The sequence below is a fragment of the Oryzias melastigma genome, linkage group LG6, assembly GCF_002922805.2.
Source record: "Oryzias melastigma strain HK-1 linkage group LG6, ASM292280v2, whole genome shotgun sequence".
In the NCBI taxonomy this organism is placed as follows: domain Eukaryota; kingdom Metazoa; phylum Chordata; class Actinopteri; order Beloniformes; family Adrianichthyidae; genus Oryzias; species Oryzias melastigma.
In genome coordinates, this window is record NC_050517.1 from 10341037 (window position 1) to 10359484 (window position 18448).

The following is an 18448-nucleotide window of genomic DNA, read 5'->3' on the forward strand; positions in this document are numbered from 1 at the left end:
TTATAAACTGACCAATCAGATGCCTCAATAAAAGTAGGTGTTCTTTTGACAGATTTCGTGTAGCCCGCTTTCAAGTGAAAGGGGTGTGGCTTTCCAGCAAGCTCAGTCCTGATTGGCAAGAGTTGTTGCCATAGAAATGTTGACTCAAACCGACTCGGTCCAATCGCTGCATACTGACGTTTGGCTCCAACGTGGTGCCTCTGCATCTCAAAAAACGTAATTTTGTTGGAACTGGAAGTAAGACATTTTCTATGGATTATGTCACACTCACTCTGTCCAGTTCTCATATACAGTCAATTTTCCTAAGGGGCCACCTGTTGCCCTCTAAAGGGAGAACTTTCCCTCTCCGTCTCTGTCCTTCTGAGGATCCCCCAAGAAAGTGAAGTCTAAAGTGTTCTCTCTCTTCCACTGTACATTATATCACACTGAGTGCTTGTTGTTCTCTCGTATAACATAATAGATATTCGCTTCGTAGCTTCTAAGCACCCCTTAGGCTACAATAAACTGTCACCGACTAAAGTCGTGAAGACAGGGCTTTGGCAATTTAGTGCCTTCGACTGATTCACCTAACGGATGAGTTTCGGAGGTAAAGAAGACTCAACCCCCACCACAGTTCCTTTGATCTGCTGTCACCCTCTCAGTGGGGGGTTCAGTATGAGAGGGTTATTTCCTCCTATGCTGTCTGCGTTACATTTACCTGTTTGAAAGTCGTTGTCAGGAGTTTAGGCCACCCAGCCATGGATGCTTCATATTTACAGACTAGGAGACAATGTCCTTCTTGAATTAAAAGTAGAAACAGCAATGTAATCATTTGGAGGCTACGGGGTGCGGTGCTTATAATTACTTTTGTCTGATTTACTGGGAAATTGTCGGAACTTCGGCTCATTCCAGCTCCCTGCACACGTCCTTTACTAACTGGAGTGTACTGAAGAAATCCTGCTGTCGATCCGTTAAAGCTCTGTGTCAGCTCATAAACTGAAGAAAAACACAAAGGATTCCTTTTTCTTGGTGTTTGAAAAGATTATTTTCTTCTTTTTTTCATATCTTAGTGCCACAAGCAGGCTTGTCAGGCCTTCTTGCCGGATTTTAATATATTTGTCGTCTCTGCACAATTTGGCTCTGTTAACTTTTCTAAATTTCTTTGTCTTGGAGGCACGCCTGAGGTTCAGCCAGCGCCGCTGTGCAAGAACTTCTACGAGAATGGTTTAAAACCTGAGGAACATGCTTTGTAGGATAGGAGTCAGGCATAAAACTGACTTTGCAAAAAGAAAACTGGATCAGGAGCTCATAAGTGATCTTATACAACCTCAATATTAAGATATTTTTTGTGTGTAAAAATTACATTCTAGCACAATAAATTCTTCCAACATCACTACATCAAAGAATAGACAGAAAACTACTTTTTGGAATCAAGATAGTTTTAAACCTTTTGATAAAAATCATCATTTTTTTATGAACTATCAATAGCATGAACAATGATACGCTGGGTGGTTTGGTAAGGTTTTGTTCTAAACAATGCAAGTTTAAAATGCAAAAATATTGACATTAGTTTTCAGGGAAAAAATACCTTATTTAGAAACTGTTGCATATTTGATCCACATATTTTTAGCAGGATGTAACTGTATTATAAATAATTCACAATCAACAAATTTTGCATTATTTTAATAAAGCAAGAGGTCATTTAAAGAATTAAATAAAAACAGACGAGTTATTGTCACCATAACGTTAAAAAAATTAGTTAAACTTTTTCCCTCTTTGAGATTAAATGGAAGCAGCCATTTTGAAAATGAACAGGAAAAGTCCTTCTACTGCCCCTAGTGGAATGATGATGAACTACAAGAAAGAAAACATTGACCAAGTGATATACAGTGGGTTCTTAAGGATGTATTTTAATCTTGGTAATGAGAAGAGCTCTCAGAAATGCCTGTATCAAATATGAAACGGATTGTCCTATGGGGTTAGACTGAGTAACCACACCTTTTCGTTGGTGGGAGCTGCCTTTGTTCGCTGCTGCAAGTTATGGACTGTAAACAACAGTGGCTTGTGTTGCCGCGGCATCCCCCTCGAGCCTGCTGTGGTGTGGAGGGTGACCGCTGCCACCGCCTGATTTAGCAGAATGTGTTTCCCGCCTTAAGTTGAACAGTGTTGCCACAGATGTGGCATTGGCACGGAAGCCTGTCCAAAATCAGCGTTTACCTTAAATCTGTCCCATGCTAAGACCCATATGCCTTGATTGGACTGTCATTAATGTGCAAGACACTTTTTGACAAAGAAAAGAATGATTAGGCGCAGCGTGAAATGTATTGGCTCTAAAACAGATGGTCAACTCTGTAAGCGTGCAGCAGTGGGACTCTAGCCACACTGAGACTGGCCTTTCCAGACGGTTAATGTGTACTGTTGAAAGTAATTGCTCATAGCCGTGACCCCACACCGTCCCCTGAGTCATGGGCTGCAGTTCAATACATGAATCTGCTTTTTACTGGAATCAAAAATGTTTTTTCATGCTCCCTATACTCCAAAGCATCTCAGAGTGGGGTTCAAACCCCAAACATCTATTCCCCAACTGCTACCTACAACCAACAGTTTCCATTGAAACCATAGCTAACCAGTCAGTGTTGGAATGACACAGAGACACGTCAATCCGTGGAAAAATTAAATATAGACTGGAGCTGGAACATCTGAGTGCTGTTTAAGGGCTGACGCAGAGTTCCCGGGCTTTTCCTTCTTGAATGGCGTTTATTATGGGGACCAAGGCTGCAGCTGGAGGGAAAGTAAGAGTGGTGCTGGGGGGCAGGGAATAGGGGGGTGCAGTAGCGTTTCCTGAAAAAGAGCTGGGTGGAGCAGGGTGGGACTCCTCAACGGTAGTCTGGTGGAAAAGAGTTACCGTCGGGCTGAGTCAGCCGAAGAGCACAAGAGGAATGACTGTCAGGCAGAGGGGGGGTTAGCTCATGGTGGAGGGCAGGAGGGGGAGTCCTTAAGGCCATACCATAAGTGCATGAGGGAGTTTGGGTGTTTGCGCCATGTACTTCTGTCTGTTGGTGTGCGCACTGGAATATAAACTAATGCCAGTTGATGGAAGGGTTATGGAGAAAACATTTGGACGAGGCATTCATCTGGGGAGGGGGGCGGAGGGGGAGATTCAGCATGAGCTGGAAAAGGTCAGTCTGGTGCTGTGCACCTTCAGCTGGTTCTCATTACGGAGCTAATGTGGTGCTCTGATCTCAAACACACACCGAGTTCGCAGTGCCAGGCTGAAGCCGGATGTGGGGTTTTGTGAGGCCCCTCCACTGCAGCTTCTGTATCACAGTTTCACTCCCAGGAGACCTGCAGAAACTTACAGTTAATTCATTTACTTAAAGCCCCCGCCATTTGATGTGTTCATGGAAAAAAAAGTTGACTCAAATAGAATCAGACCAGGTTTCCTGCAGAAATCAGAGTGAGGAGAGAATAATGAGACAAGCGAGGTGTTTGCTTTTCTTTGATGAATTTATTCCTGCTGACTTTATCAGCTTCTTGTCTTTAAGATGAGGCATACATTTAGACTCCAGTTGGTGCATCATGACATTTGGGTAAGAAAAAGTTATATTATAGATTTAAAATGATAATATGCTTCTGATAAAGAACGTTTCTGCAAATGTTGATCCCGGATAAAAACTTGGGGTATTTCAAGATTAAAGTTATATAAATGTGTCACAAAATTGACAGTCACACAACTTTGTCTACAATATTTGCCACTGAGATGCAAAGAATTTCACAAAAAAGTCAAAAGTTTTAATAAACTTGAAGCTTAATCTAAAAAAAAAAATCTTCTCATATTTAAACCAAGAAAATGTATTTGACATGCTTGAAGATTCTCACTCATTCACAGCCTTTAGCTTTGACTTTTCAGAGTTCACCGTCCCAAATGGGCAAACAGCTGGTTCCACATCCAGCAGGTTTATTAGTTTAGACAGGAACTAAGCACAGCCAAAAGTCCACAAAGCTAAATCAGGGTTAGACTGGCAGAGATGAGTCACAATCATCTAAGAAGAGAGTAGAGTAGTAAGTGTCCAGGCGAGGGTCAGGGCAGGCGGCAAGTAATCACAGAGGAAGCAGGGTCAGAAACAGAAGATCTGGTCCAGATAGAAACGCTCAGTAAAACAGGTAGGGTGGCACAAACAATACTTTGCACAGAGCGAGGCTCCATGGGCTGTTTAAGAAACACAGGAGTGATTGTCAGATTGGAGTCAGTGAGAGACTGCTCCTGGTACTGGTACTGGTACATAGTTGGGGTACCAGTACCGGTCCAGTCCGCGTCCCAAGGGTTGCGGATCAATGATTAGCGTATACATTTTTAAATAAGATAATTCATGTTGAATCAATCACGACCACAACTTAGTTTTGAGGTCATGATTGACATTTGAAAGTCAGTTGCTGCATATTAGGAAGTTTTCTCATCTTTGTGTCGTTTTATCTTGCTTTATCCGTACCCCCTTAAAAGTCGGACTTGGCTAAAGTTAGCATCCGGTTGTTAGCATGAAGAAATTTTAGCACATAAAATGTTCCTGTGTTAAAAGGAAATAGACAATGAATCAGGAATTATGTTCTGTTTTTTAATAAACATCAAGGCGTACAATCCTTCAAAACAAAAGGTTATGTTAAGAAAAGTTTTGTTTTTTTTCTCCTAGCATGAATATTATTCATCTGATCTGCAGATTAACTGACAGGAAGAGGCTGATGATTAGTTGAATTGTTAAGAAGCAACTTGAGTTTCATCTCTATAAAGATTTTATACTTTAAAAATGCCTGTAACATGCCATTTTACACACAGAAAAAGCATTTTAGACAATTTCTTTTGACAAGTACAAAATCTTTTTACAGACAATTTTTTTCTACAGGTACAAAATCCTTTTATAGACACAAATCTCAAGTACAGAACTTTTTTACAGAGGGACGATACTTTAGCAACAAATCTTCAACTCAACAACTTCATACTCATACCAAATATCTTTCCCATTTTCCTGAAACAGTTCATGACAGAGAGATGTTCCTCAGCATATTTCAGCCGGCTGAAGAGCCAATGTCAAGTTAATAATTAGTGTTGGAGTGACTAATGCATGCACCCGCTCTCATAACTGCAGCTGTAAGGGTCCTTTTAGCCAAGTGTGAATGGATGTATTGATATCATGTCAGAAGTGACTGTTAATGACAGATGGGGGCCGGTCTGGAAAGAACCAGGATGAGCGCAAACACGCATTTATGTACTTACAATTAGGCCACAACGTGTGAATCCGAAAACAATGGAGCTGTCAAGGATCGCCACTTATTGGCTCTTCAATTACTGTGGCTCTGGGTAGGACTTAGACACTGAGAAATGTCCTCCAACATTTCAGCCTGATGTGAAATGACAATGTTAAAACTCACAACGATTTTCAAGAGTGCGCTTCGCGAATAAGAGTGGCGTCTGAATGAAGATACAAGGACGCTAGCAGCACGGAAGATGTGAGACTAAAAAAGCTGTTGACTTCAAAAAGACACACTCCACTGAATGTCTCTCTTTTTCTTTCTTTTTTTTTTTGTCGCAGCATGCTGCGCTTTTCCTTGTATTTGCAAAAGGAAAGCTCTGTCTGAATGAGATGATCATATTTCAGGTCATAACAGCAGAGAAACCTTAGCATGGACCATCTGAGTGTCTTTGTGTGAAAGTATGCAGTGAGGGATTTCATCAGGTTTAGAGTTTTTTCTACTTTCTTTCAATCACTGTTTTATTCACAGCACTTTCCTGACAAACACCTCCAGCATCATGTTGCAGAGTTTTTTCTGTTAGAGAACATCAATAGATGGTAAACACCTGAAATTGACTAAGTTGAGCATAAGAGACAACAGAACAACTGCAGTCTCTAATAGAAAACAACAAACAGAACCATTTAAAGACCCACTCTAATAAAAAAGGTGTTTTGAAGATGTTTTTGTGGCATTTTTCTGATGATGGAGGACATATTTAGAGAAAATGAAGCTCAAAATTGCATTTCTGAATAATTCTTTATTCAAATTGTTGTACATCAGGAACAGGCGAAGAAAACCCAGTTTGAAAAAAATGTATATTGTAAATTATTAAATCAGAAGTGGGCAAATTAAGGCTCGGGGGCCACATGTTAAACTATTTATTCAGGCCCACCAAACTGGAGTAATGATGGTGTCTCTCCATAACATTGACCTTTGTTAAGTTTTAGATGTGTTGTTTTTTTGGCGTTCATGGTTGTTTTGTCTGAGTCGGACAATCATTTTTCTGATCATTCCAATACCACATGACTGCAGCTTTTCTCTAAGTTTTACTTGAGGGGACATCAACTCAATGGTGCAATTGGCACTAAAATAAAGACAAAAGTAAGATTTTTTGAATTGAACAACCTTGGTAACACTTCATAAAAAGATTCCTTAACAAGACTTATCAACCCATTGACAAACATTATTAATGTGTTTATAGGGTGTTAGCTAGACATTAATTAGCACAATAGGCTGAATAAGGTTTATTGACACACTTAGTAAGATTTATTAACTTCTTAAATGAGACCAATGTCTACAAAGGTCATATTAATAAACTGCTTACCAAATATAAAACATTTTTCCATCCAGATTTGATGTTATTTACCTCTTTTATGTGGTGGAGCCCTGTGACAGACTGGAACCTGTCCATGTACCCTTCCTTCACCTATTAGGCTCTGGGAACTTTTGACCTTAAAAGGACAAAGCGGTTTAGAAAATGGAATGGATTGATGGATATGTGTGGATTACCTAAACACACCAGCATCTGCTCCTGGTCCAGCCCTTATGACAGATTTTAGAACCCTATGTGGCTCACAAGTCAAAAAGTTTGCTCACCAGTGGACTAGATCTACTTGAATCTTCATTTTCCTTGTCTGAGCTGGCATTTCCAATATTGCTTGTTGTTTTTGTTGCGTCAGTAATGTTAGTTTGAGGTTGTGAGGGGCTGTAAACTAGCAGGGGAGACTCAACAGATGGATCATGGGAAATGGAACTCCTCTGCAGAAACCAGTTTTAGAAGACCACACAGTTTCTCAAAATTTTGTATAAAAAAACAACATAATCATAATTAAAAGACCACTGGGAACGCTTTTACAATAAATCAATTTACATGCTGAGCATTTGGGTATCGATCCGATACTGGTCAATATCGGCGATATCGATACCAATATTGATATTTTTCATGTTGTGGATGTGACATGAACCTAAAAATATCAATGGTTTTTAATTACTGCAAATGTTTTTTGTAAGTTTCCCTTTTTTAATTACTTGATAAACACAAAAACAGATTTAGGACAATAGTTCAATTATATGGAAAATGGTTTATTAAAAGCTGGGTCCTTTTTGCTGATACAGAAAAGTTACAAACAAGAGTAGAAATATCTATATCTGCTGGCTGGTATTGATCTGATACTGATACCAACTTGAGATCAATACTATCAATATTTTGGATCAATCCGCCCAGCACTAATTTACAATAGCTCCTAAAAGATGTTGCAGCAGCGTCAAAACTCGTTTTTGTTTGACACCCAAAGCCAAAGTTGAATAATGAAGTCAAAAAAATGGCTGATCAAAGAAACATTTATAGTTTTGCTCGGAGCCAAATGAACTGTTAGAAACAGCCCCACTCTCATGTTCTGTAATAAAAACAACTCTGAACAGAAGTGTCTGTGAAAGAAGTGCCGTGTCAGCAGTAGAGCGCGCTCTGGAAGATGTGCTGTGCTTCTTCACAGGGTTACACCAATAAACAGGAACACTTGGAAATGCTTTTGTTTTACAGATGTGTTGATGAAGAACTCCTGTCTGCTCTACAAGAACATCGGCTGCGCTTCACTTGTACTGACGGTCTCCCCTCTATGCTGCTTTGCTGTGTGCAGCATGCGTCACACAGGGGAAAGTCTGACTTATAAGGATATGTGCGTTCAACCTGTTTAGACTCCACCATGACTTTGAATGAATGCAGCTTTTATTTTGAAAAACTTTATAGATCCTGATCAAAAACTATTTTTTAAGAACAATTAATTGTCAAAAGTGACTTTTAGGCTAAAGTGATTTATTTTTTCAGAGTTTTGGGATAAAATCATCCAACCAGGACTGCTGTGTTGTCTTGGCCCTGTTGTCACGGTAATCCCAGGTAACAGCAGGCTTTTACAACATCAATCCCTTCTTAAAGCACTGTTGCAGAAGGAATTGCATCAGCAAACGCGGATCTGCCGGCATTGGGCTGGAGGTATCAGGCGGCGGCAGCTCAGCACGGGTGTTTTGTTTTTGTCACGCTGACGAGAACCTGCAAGCGACTCAAAGTCGAGCGCATAAAACCACCTGACAGTATTCTGCGGCGCATTCGTCTCGATAAAATGACACACTGGAACACATGGCGCTCCCGCTTTGTTGACCTTCCAGTTCCTAACAGCTGCTGGGCACGACTGTGCGGCAATTAGATCTAATTATACATTTACAGCTACCATAAAATACTGTGACAAAAAAGAATAATGAATATCGTGCAGGAATGAGCGGAGAGATCGTGATCATTAGTTGAAAGTGCGGAGTGACATACCCACTGAAAATCACCTGGCTTTCACTAAATTAGTTCGTGTCAAACAGGATGTAGCAACAGGAAGCAGAGCCACTCAGAAATCCAACTGGGTGGTGTGAATGTTAGAAATCTGAGTGCCTGCATCTTAACTGCACTCTCATTTCCAACTCCTTTCCTCTGGAGCGTGAACGCCGTGCAGCAAAGCATTCAAAGCTTTGGTTCTCTCACCTATAACCTTTTTTTAATCGTTTTCCTTGTGGTTAATGAAAAGCTTTCAACTTTTCGTCAGTTGGAAAGGCTGAGTCAGGTGTGGAGGTGTTCACTTTACTTTTCTGGAGGAGGTTTTGATTATTCAAAAATGTATTTTTCTCTATTTTCCCTGGCTTCTGTACCCTTTGGGGATTTGCCTTAAGGCTGATTTAAACTGCGTTGCAGTGCGTCTACTTTGCGTTGACAAAAAAACTGAACATTCATGAATTAGTCGGAATGTTTACATCGCCTACGTCTTTCTTCCATGCAACTTAAGCTGTTTTCAGTGTGGCTGGCTTTAAGGTGGCCATATGTGCCTCAAGGGAAATGCAAGACACACCTGCACTCCCTCTAAGATACAAGTCTATGGGCCTGGACATGTACAGGCACATGACACATAAAATCGACACCTCAATTTTTACATTAAAATAATTCACAATAATGATTAGTATAAGCTGAAAGTGTCGCAACTAACCTCCCAGCGCCAGATGCAAACAAGCGGGTTGTTGGGAGTTTTTCCAGCACTCAGTGTTTGTGAATGGAGGTGGAGCAGGGCGTTCTGTTGGGCTGAAACAACATTAGAGAGAGGAACAGTCCTCTGAAGTCACTACATTAGCTGGACCCACAACTGGGACGCTGGCGGTTGATGGCTTTCCGCACAGAGGCGCGCTTTGTGCTCGTGGGTCGTAAACCACCGCAGAGCCCCGAGTTGCCCACAATGCCTCTGTTCACGGCCCTGTTTGTCTTTGGTAGGTGAGATCAGCGCTCCGACCTAATTATGTCGTAGACGTGAGCCGATGAACCAAAGAAGCACAAGTTCCTTTATTTTTTCATCTCCAGCATAGAAACCAGGACAAGATGTGATCTTTGGGAAAAGCCAGCTTTTCAAATTCTCTTTTGTACATCCCACAGAGCGCTTTAGAAACAACATAGTATTTCTTTATCCGCTCTTCACTTGAAAATTGGTGCTGGGAAGCAGCCAGAAGCTGAAAGGAGGCCAAGTGAAGTAAATGCTTTCTCTGGCAGCTGTGCAGAAGAAAATAACGGACATCAAATTGTACTTTTTTTTCACTTTTCAGAGATATGTATTTCCTTTTTCCACTGATTTAATAGGATTTATGAAGGTTTCTAACTTGATCCTTTCATTTCTTTTCCTGAGTCACATCAGTTCAGAAGTGAACCCCCAAATTCATGATTTCCATTCCTGTGTTTTCCACAAGTCCATTTCCTTAATTTAAATTTTACGTAACTGCCAATCTCTTTTCTCAATAAAAGCTGATTATTTTCCCCGCTCTCTCCGCCCCCCTCATGTGCTGTTTGAGTTTTACAGAGAGAAGGAGGGCTTGCAAAAAAAAAGTTGCGATTACAGCAGGAAGTCTCCCGCTGTGACTCGGTGAGACGGTTTTACTTGAGTATTGTACCTCTGCTGTGGTGGCAGGCGAAGAAGTCTCAGAGAGATGCTGAAGAGGATGGAGATTTGGAAGGAGGCTGAAATACGTCCCCGGCTTTCACAGTGACAAAGACACGTCTGAGAAACGGCTCCATAAAGCCTGTAAAAGTGTGTCCCCGGTGACTTCTGAGGAGTCTGTGGAGAAAAGACGGGCTCTAATAAAGTAGCACTGTCAAGGTGTGTGGAGTTGTGGCTCGGCTTTCTGCTATTTAACAGCGCTGCAGCTGGCCGTAATTTCCTGCTACAGACAGGCTGCTGTATTCAGAGTCAGGTCTGTTATTGTACTGCCTGCATGATTAAGGATAGTTAGTCTCCTCTGATTGGTTTAAAAAGTAAAACTTGTTAAAATATCATGTCTATTCCTTTGCAACAAATTGGAGTGTAAGCAGATTTACTTAGCAGATGCTCGTGCAAATTAAAGCATTTCAAACAAAAGAAAATTCATGTCTACTTTCTAGTTCATGTCCATTGACTGTATATATAACTGGACTGAGTGAATGTGACATCACCCATTGAAAATGAAATATTTCCAGTTCCATCCAAAATAAGTCGATTCAGTTGCCATTTTGTGCAATTGAGACCAATGTGGTAAGATAGTCTTACTTTTCCAGCCCAAAAATCATCAAAAAGCTGCCAGTCCTCACAATAAGCTGCCGTGATGCATCATGGGACGTTTGACTCCTGATCAGAAGATTATGGGTTCAATTCCAGTCTTGCCCGCCCATGTGTCTAAGTGTCCTTGGGCAAGACACTGAACGGAAAGGAAAAAAGTGCTATACAAGTACACATCATTTACCATTCAGTGATGAATGAGTTACATCAGGGCTGTTAAACATCCGGCCCGCCAAATGGTTCAAACCAGCACAGTCATGAAGAGAAAAAATATAAGTATGTTGGGGGGAAAAGCAAGTTTCTAGCTCATCCCGGTGTCAAGGTTTGGTTATTTAAAGAAATGGCCACAATGCGAAATTCCGCCACCAGGGGGAGCGAAGGAAAAGTAATACCGACATAACGAGATCAAGAAATAAACAGCATACTGGGTCACTGACTGGGTCAGATGCAGTTAGGCTCCCTGCCTTTTGGGGGAAAAAATAACAGTAATGTTGGTGTTCACCTTTCGGCATATCAGGGGTCGCTAATGCAAATCTGGTTTTAGCCAGATTTTTATGCAGGGTGCTCTTCCTGACACAACGCTGTATTTTATCCGGGCTGGGGACTGGCACTGGGGGACCAGCCTTTGTGGGTACATAGATAGGCCGTACTGTAAAGTCTTTTACCTAAAGACCTATACTGGATTAAGTTCATCGTGCCCCAGAGGCGAACCCTGATTCCCCATGCGCCCCTCCTACACATAGCTAAGATTGCTCCACCAACAGTTAAGACCTCCAGTTGGTCAGATTTTGCTGTTACAATAGTAGGTAATGAATTTTCTGACACACGAGTTGCTAATTTTATTTAAACCCCCTTTGTATTTGAGGCTTAATTTTATTTATAAATACATTTGCATACATATTTTTGTCGGAGTTTAGCTTGGAAGAGAGTCCATAACCATTTCCAAATTAATATGCCAACAGCATTGCTTCTCAGTGATAATTGCTAAGTTGTTTAAGCCTTATCATTGTTTAGATTCACACCTGAACACTCCAGAACACCAAACGGATCAAACTTCTGCTTCACAGAGGTCTGCCCATCTGCTTCTCATTACTTTATCAGGTGCTGATGATCCGCAGCGCCTGCCTGAAACTTACAACCCATTAAAAAAAAAAAAAAAAACAAGTGGTGCTTAGAGTTTCCTATTTTTGGATATTTTTTTGTTTCTGTTTTTCTGCATCATTGGCCTTGTTTTGTTAAATAGGCTAAATTTATAGTTGTTGAATCGCTTTCACCCCCACTATGTCCACATTGGTATTAATCACAAGCACAAGTGCTGTTGACCCTGGTGAGAGATGTCATTGCTCATCATAGTAATGACCGTGAAACCATATGGTAAATGCTATTACACAATGAGCTACCCTCGAGCTCTTCTGTGGTGAACAACAACTTATCCGTTTCATCCTGCTACAGCGAGCACTAACACAGTCAAGCTGGCTGCAGTTTATCTACAGGTTACATGATGATGATGATGATGATAGAGGGTTTGTTTGTATTCAGACAGGGTCGCCAAAACATCAAGAGAGGGGAAAAAATCCTGTATGTCCACTATCAAAGAATTGACAAAAAACATAATTCTTTGGAGTTAAAGGGCCTACAGTATATCATGCTTTTCTTAGGCTTTTCAAAGTAAACTATATCCATATATATGATCATATATTACATTTGAAACACTAAAGAACCAATTTATTATGAAGCATTAGTTATTTTTAAGAACTTTTTTCCTGCCCAAAAGTAAGACGACTTGATCTCTGAGGCTCCGCCTTTTGCTCCTTGTGGGTGTCGCCCACTTCATGATGTCAACGTCGTGTCTGTCCCACAAAAAAAACCAACATCTGAACTTTTGTGAAGATGGAAATGCATATTGAGTATTTAAAATGAAAGTGTTTTCCTGATTACCACTAGCTTTGTGGGGAAAGTGTGTGTTTGTTAGCCTGGGGGCAGTACTGGCCGCCCAGATTCTTCCTGGAAGGGGCTGTTCTCACTCGTCTACGTCACAATGTGAAGACCTGCTTTTGCTTAGAGATAATGGATCAAAATACTACTTCGGAGTTGTTTTTTTATGAGGATTAACGTTAAAATACACATAAAAGCTCAAAATAGTAGATTTTGCATGACACAAGCCCTTGAAGATGTTTTTAAAACCCTTTGATGAAATCCATATGACATTTTTAGAACATATTTTTTATGGTTCATAAATAGTATCAGTTATTGTGCGTTAGGTGATTTGGTAAGTTTTTGTTCACAACCACCTTAGCTTAAGATGCAAAAATATTGACGCAAGTGTACAAGGAGAAAAACATCTTATTTACCCCACTGTCTCAAATTTGATCCACACACTTTTAACTTGTTGTAAAAAATTAATTATCAACAAATTTTCTATTTTTTTTCAAATACAGCAAGTAATCATGTACAAAAATGATAAACAATTAACTTGTAATTTTCACCATAAAGTTTTAAAAATTACCAAAACCTTTTCCCAATAAAAGTGTTTTTGAAGTTTCATCGAAGCAGCCATTTTGAAATGAGCCGGAAAAGCTATTCTACTGCCCCTAGTGGAATGATGATGAACAACAGGACAGAAACATGGACCAAGTTATATACCAGTGGGCGACAACCTGCAGCTCTTTAGCGCCCCCACAGTGGCTCTCTGGAGTCCATTAAAAGATGTAAAAAGATGAGAATGCATGGCCCAATTTTAATATGAGTTCAGGACAAACGCTCCTAACTTTTCCAATACTTTATGATAAATATGATGAAGATTTGCGTCATAGCGTATATGGTCATAGCCTATTGCGTCATATAGAATGCGGTGTAGTGCCGGACAGGTGGATGCAGCAAACAACCCTGCGGATGTGTCATGAACCATAGATTCCAAAGCCAAACTTAGAGAGAAATGAAAACCCTTCCAACACCCGAGAAACCTGCTTGAACCATGGAATGCCCTTCCTGATATTTATACGTGTATGAAGAAATATGCATTAGGAGTATTACCTATGTTTAGTAAAGCATTTTTACGTGAAAACTAAAGTTTCATCTCACATGTGGAGAAGCTGTCCAGTGACCTCCAAAAACACGTCACATTAAACCGGTGAGAACGTAATCCTAACACATATTTACTAACAAAGTGATGTTTTTTATAAAGCGATTTCTTATTTTTGTTACTATTTGGAGACACTTATGGATATTACAGAGTAATGGTAAAATAAGGTTAAACATCCTTCCTTTCCAAAAAAATTGAAAAATGAAAAGTCAATCGTACTTAAAAGAACACATCATGTGATATTACAATCATAGTCGCAACTTTCAGCCGCGTCCCGAAGGCTGGAATCTCGTCTGTCCCTCGTATCCCATTGCAGGACTGACTCTGACTCACCGCCGCAGCAAGTCACACCACATAAAGCGGCCTGAGCGTCTCCAGTCTCCCTGCATCAGCTTGCGTGTCTTCCCCAGAGCCTTTCCAGACATGTGGTGCTCGACGGAGAGCAGAGTGGGATGGAAATTAGTGGGGAACAAAACAAAGGGGGGATTCATTCCAATCGTCGGGAGAAAATAAAAAGTGGATGAGTCCATTTCCTTTCCGAATTATAGATACAAGCACAGTCAGTTGTCAAATTACAGCTATCTGCCTTGGACTCACACCAAGATTCTGCTGGACAAACAATAAATTAGCGTGAGGAGGTTCATGATGGCTGACGGAGCTCAAACGCCGTCTGTTAGGGTGGTTTTGACACAAATGTGGCAGATTTTCTTAGTTTGTTTTTTTACTTCGGCTTCATTTGAGAACTCAGTTCACTTACGTCTGACTTTCTCTCTATAACATTATAAGGCCACACGTGTTCAGGAGACCACTTTCAATAAAAAGTTGAGGTAAATGTGTTTTTAAGCTAGCTTCAAAACATTCAAGTTCCCTTGTAGATATACAAGTTTCAGGGACCGTTTCTGGCTTCTACGAACAAAACACAAATCCACTATATGCCGCCATACCTTTCATTCATCAGAAAAGAGCTGTGAAAGAAAAAGCTTGAAGCTAATGGAGAGAAAATACACTCACCCCGCTTAGTGTGCGTGCGTAATTCCTGATTTGTGCGTAACTTCGGATTTGTGTGTGTCTAATGCTTGATTTGTAACTTATACAATACATTTTGTGCATAAGTACAAAAATTTTGAAATTCAAAAAAATACAAAATACAATTTACACATGCACAAATACAGAATTAAAGCTGCTTGAAACAAAATTATGCACAAATCATTTGTTACACTCAGACACAACCACATGTGAATGATGCATTTAAATGCTGCTAGAATACAGGGTTATCAGAGTTTTTTTTTTTATTTTCAGATGTTTGGAACTTAGATTGTGAGTATTATCTGATGAAACTTGACATTTTCTCACTTTTCTAAACAGAAATGGCCTGATCATTTATACAAAACAGTCTAAATAAGCGTATTTCAAAACACCTATCTTTTTAAAAATAAAAATATTTTTCAGAACTGATCGCTTCCAAATCCAAAGTTACACAAAAATCAAGAATTAAGCACACAATAATTCAAAGTTATGCACAAATCAAGAATTACACACTTGTATCCAAAGTTACACATGCACACATTCAAAGTTTTGCACAAATCAAGAATTACACACTTGTATCCAAAGTTACACATGCACAAATTCAAAGTTTTGCACAAATTGAGAATTACGCACACACAAATCAAGAATTAAGTACACACAAATCCAAAGTTATGCACAAATCAAGAGTTACACACATGTATCCAAAGTTACACACGCAGGAATCCAAATTTACCCACAAATTGAATATTACGCACGCGCAAATAAAAAATGATGCACAAATTGAGAATTGCGCACACACAAATCAAGAATTATGCACACACAAATCCAAAGTTATACACAAATCAACAATCACCCACGGACAAATCCAAATTTACGCACAAATTGAGAATTAACCACACACACAAATCAAAAGTTACACACAACTCAACAATTACCCACCCACAAGTCCAAATTTATGCACAAGTTGAGAATTACGCACACAAACCCAAAGATCCACACAAATTAAGAATTACACAAACACAAATCTGGGTGAGTCTATATTTCTCTCCACAGAAACTTGATTTTCTTCTCTTCAACGTCCAGTATCACCACCATATAGTATGCAAGCGCCCAGTCTTAAGATGAAACTTAAGATGAAAAGTGCAGCTTTGTAAACTTCTGCATCTTGAATAGGTGACTTTTTTATGATTACCCTTCCAATGTTAAGAGTCTGAACACAAAAGCTGAAATGGAAGACTCACAGAGCAGGACATTATTGCAAATAGCATGTGAAATAAGGGGGTTTCTTTCAAGACTCCAATCCCCCAGAGGGTTCTGAGCAGCATGGCTGGCTAACTAATGACTTCCAGGTCCAGGTAATTTGCAGAAAGTAAAGCTTTTGTATGTCAAAAATGAAAAGTGCCCCCGCACCACCACCACTCTGTCTTGAAGGGAGCAAGCTGAGGGGGAACTTAAAGGTATGCAGGAGAAACTGTCTGGGGTTTGCTCACTCTTTCAAGGTCAGGAAGCTGTCCAAAAGAAAACTAGTGTTTGAAGCAGATGTTAGAGCCATTGTCTGTGGGACTCCACTCATCACAGAGTAAAAGCTTCTGTGCAATTATCACAAATCTTTCATTGAAGTTGGAATCTGTTGGTTTCAATAGTTCTTATGGTTTCTGTTTTTTCTCGTTTTGTGCTCATCATCAGGTTTCCGTGGGAGCTGTGCTTTTCCTCACACAGCAGTGGTTTGCTGGCCTTGATCATGGTCGACTTTGTTTGTGACAGGGCGGCCTTGGAGCTGCAAATAAATGCCTTTTAGAGGGATCCTCCGGCGTGCGCGTGAATATAAAGCCTTGTCCTTGCCGACATCAAAAGGGCTTCGCCATGGTGCGCATCCGCAGTGTCCGCGACGGACGGCTGCAGTTTACAGAATGAGGAACCGGAGGACAAACAACCTCTTGTGTGTTTTAAAGTTGGCAGCGTGGCATTAATGTCACGGCGGCGCAGACAGACTGTCCTTTTAAAAGCGCACGCACACGCACAACTTCTTCTTCTTCCATTTATAGCTATGAATGCGAAGGTTTTGTTATCCGTCACAGCAATTTTGCATCAAGACATCCCGTCAGAGTACAAGATGCTGCTGTTATTTGGGAGCTCACGATTGGATAGAAATGTTCTGACTTTGATGAAGTGCTCCATCTCCATTCTGCTTCACTCTCCCAAATATTCAATTGCTTTAAAATTGCAAGATCAAAAGGCTGTAGCCGAGCCTAGACTTCAGCCTCTCGAACCGTCGCCTCTGCCGTGGCAGATGAGAGATAAGCGTGGGGGAAACCCACGGTAAAAAAGGGTCCTGGAAGTGATTTGCTTTATTCAAAGCATGTCCATGGGAACACAACCTGAGGGCTCTCTAGTTTACATTTCTCTAAGTACTCCTGGGTGGACAGAGTAAGGGCAGGTGGCTAAATAAGCATATCGCTGAAAGTGAGACAGCCCGAGTGAAGGAGATCCTGCGCTCTGCCAGAAACAAACCTCAGGGTAATAAGTGGAGGGAATCCGTTCAAGGCAGGAAAAATCCTCCTAAATTTAGAATGCCACTGAGTAGAAATGAAGTCGTGGGAGGCTCTACTTTCTTTCACTGTTCTATTTCAAAGTTGTTCCATGGTCAGTCAGATGTTTTTTTTCTTTTTTTTTTTTTTTTAAAGACAAAACTTCTGCCTAACATCGTAATAGTTGTGTGTTTCCATGACAGAATTTCCTTTAAAAACATTCACTTTTATTCATCCATTTGCATTTGACTGAACGCATACACACTTTGACCTGTATGTTTCGTTTGCAGATTCCTACTTCGGAGACAGCTTTTGCAAACTGCAACTCTTTCAAGACATCTCCACGTTCGATCTGTCCCTACAAATCAAGACGAGTCGCAGGAGCGGTCTTCTCCTCCTGGCTGCAGGAATAGAGGACTACCTCTTCCTCGAACTTCTTAATGGGAAATTACAGGTAAATGTATATTAAAAGAAAAAGATAGACATAAAAGCTTGATTTCATGTCCACATGCATTGGAAAACATTAGAAAATTAAAGTTGTGCGACCTGACACACAGTCATGTTAAAAAAATAATGAAAAAAAATATATTTTTCAAAATGGCGGCTTGTCTTTTAGTTTTATCTACCTAGCAACCATTTTATTTTTTTGTTGCCTGGGGCTGATCAACAGGTCTGCATAGTTTTTTTGAAGAATTGGGACAAGTAACATTTTGAATTTCCTTGGCAACGTAGGTTTTTTTTGTTAAACATTCCCACATTCCTAATTTGTTCATAATTTTTCACACTATTCTGGTAAAAAATGTTTGCACAAGAGGGGAATGACACTTATGTGAGTTCACCATACTATTCAAAATCCACTAACTTTATTTCAAATATTTTTTTCCTAATGATGCTCGAGGAGTTAGGAGGCGATAAATCGATGTCCCTAGAAGAAGTTAAAA

At 40.3% G+C, this 18448-nt stretch overlaps 1 protein-coding gene across 1 annotated transcript in view; it reads left to right on the forward strand.

The window, feature by feature from the left end:
• The window catches only part of cspg4 (chondroitin sulfate proteoglycan 4), a 91912-nt gene that overhangs the window by 41769 nt on the left and 31695 nt on the right, over positions 1-18448 (forward strand). Inside the window, exon 2 of the mRNA XM_024282372.2 lies at positions 17798-17961. Within this exon, the coding sequence (XP_024138140.1) occupies positions 17798-17961 (164 nt within the window). The remainder of the gene's footprint in view (positions 1-17797; positions 17962-18448) is intronic.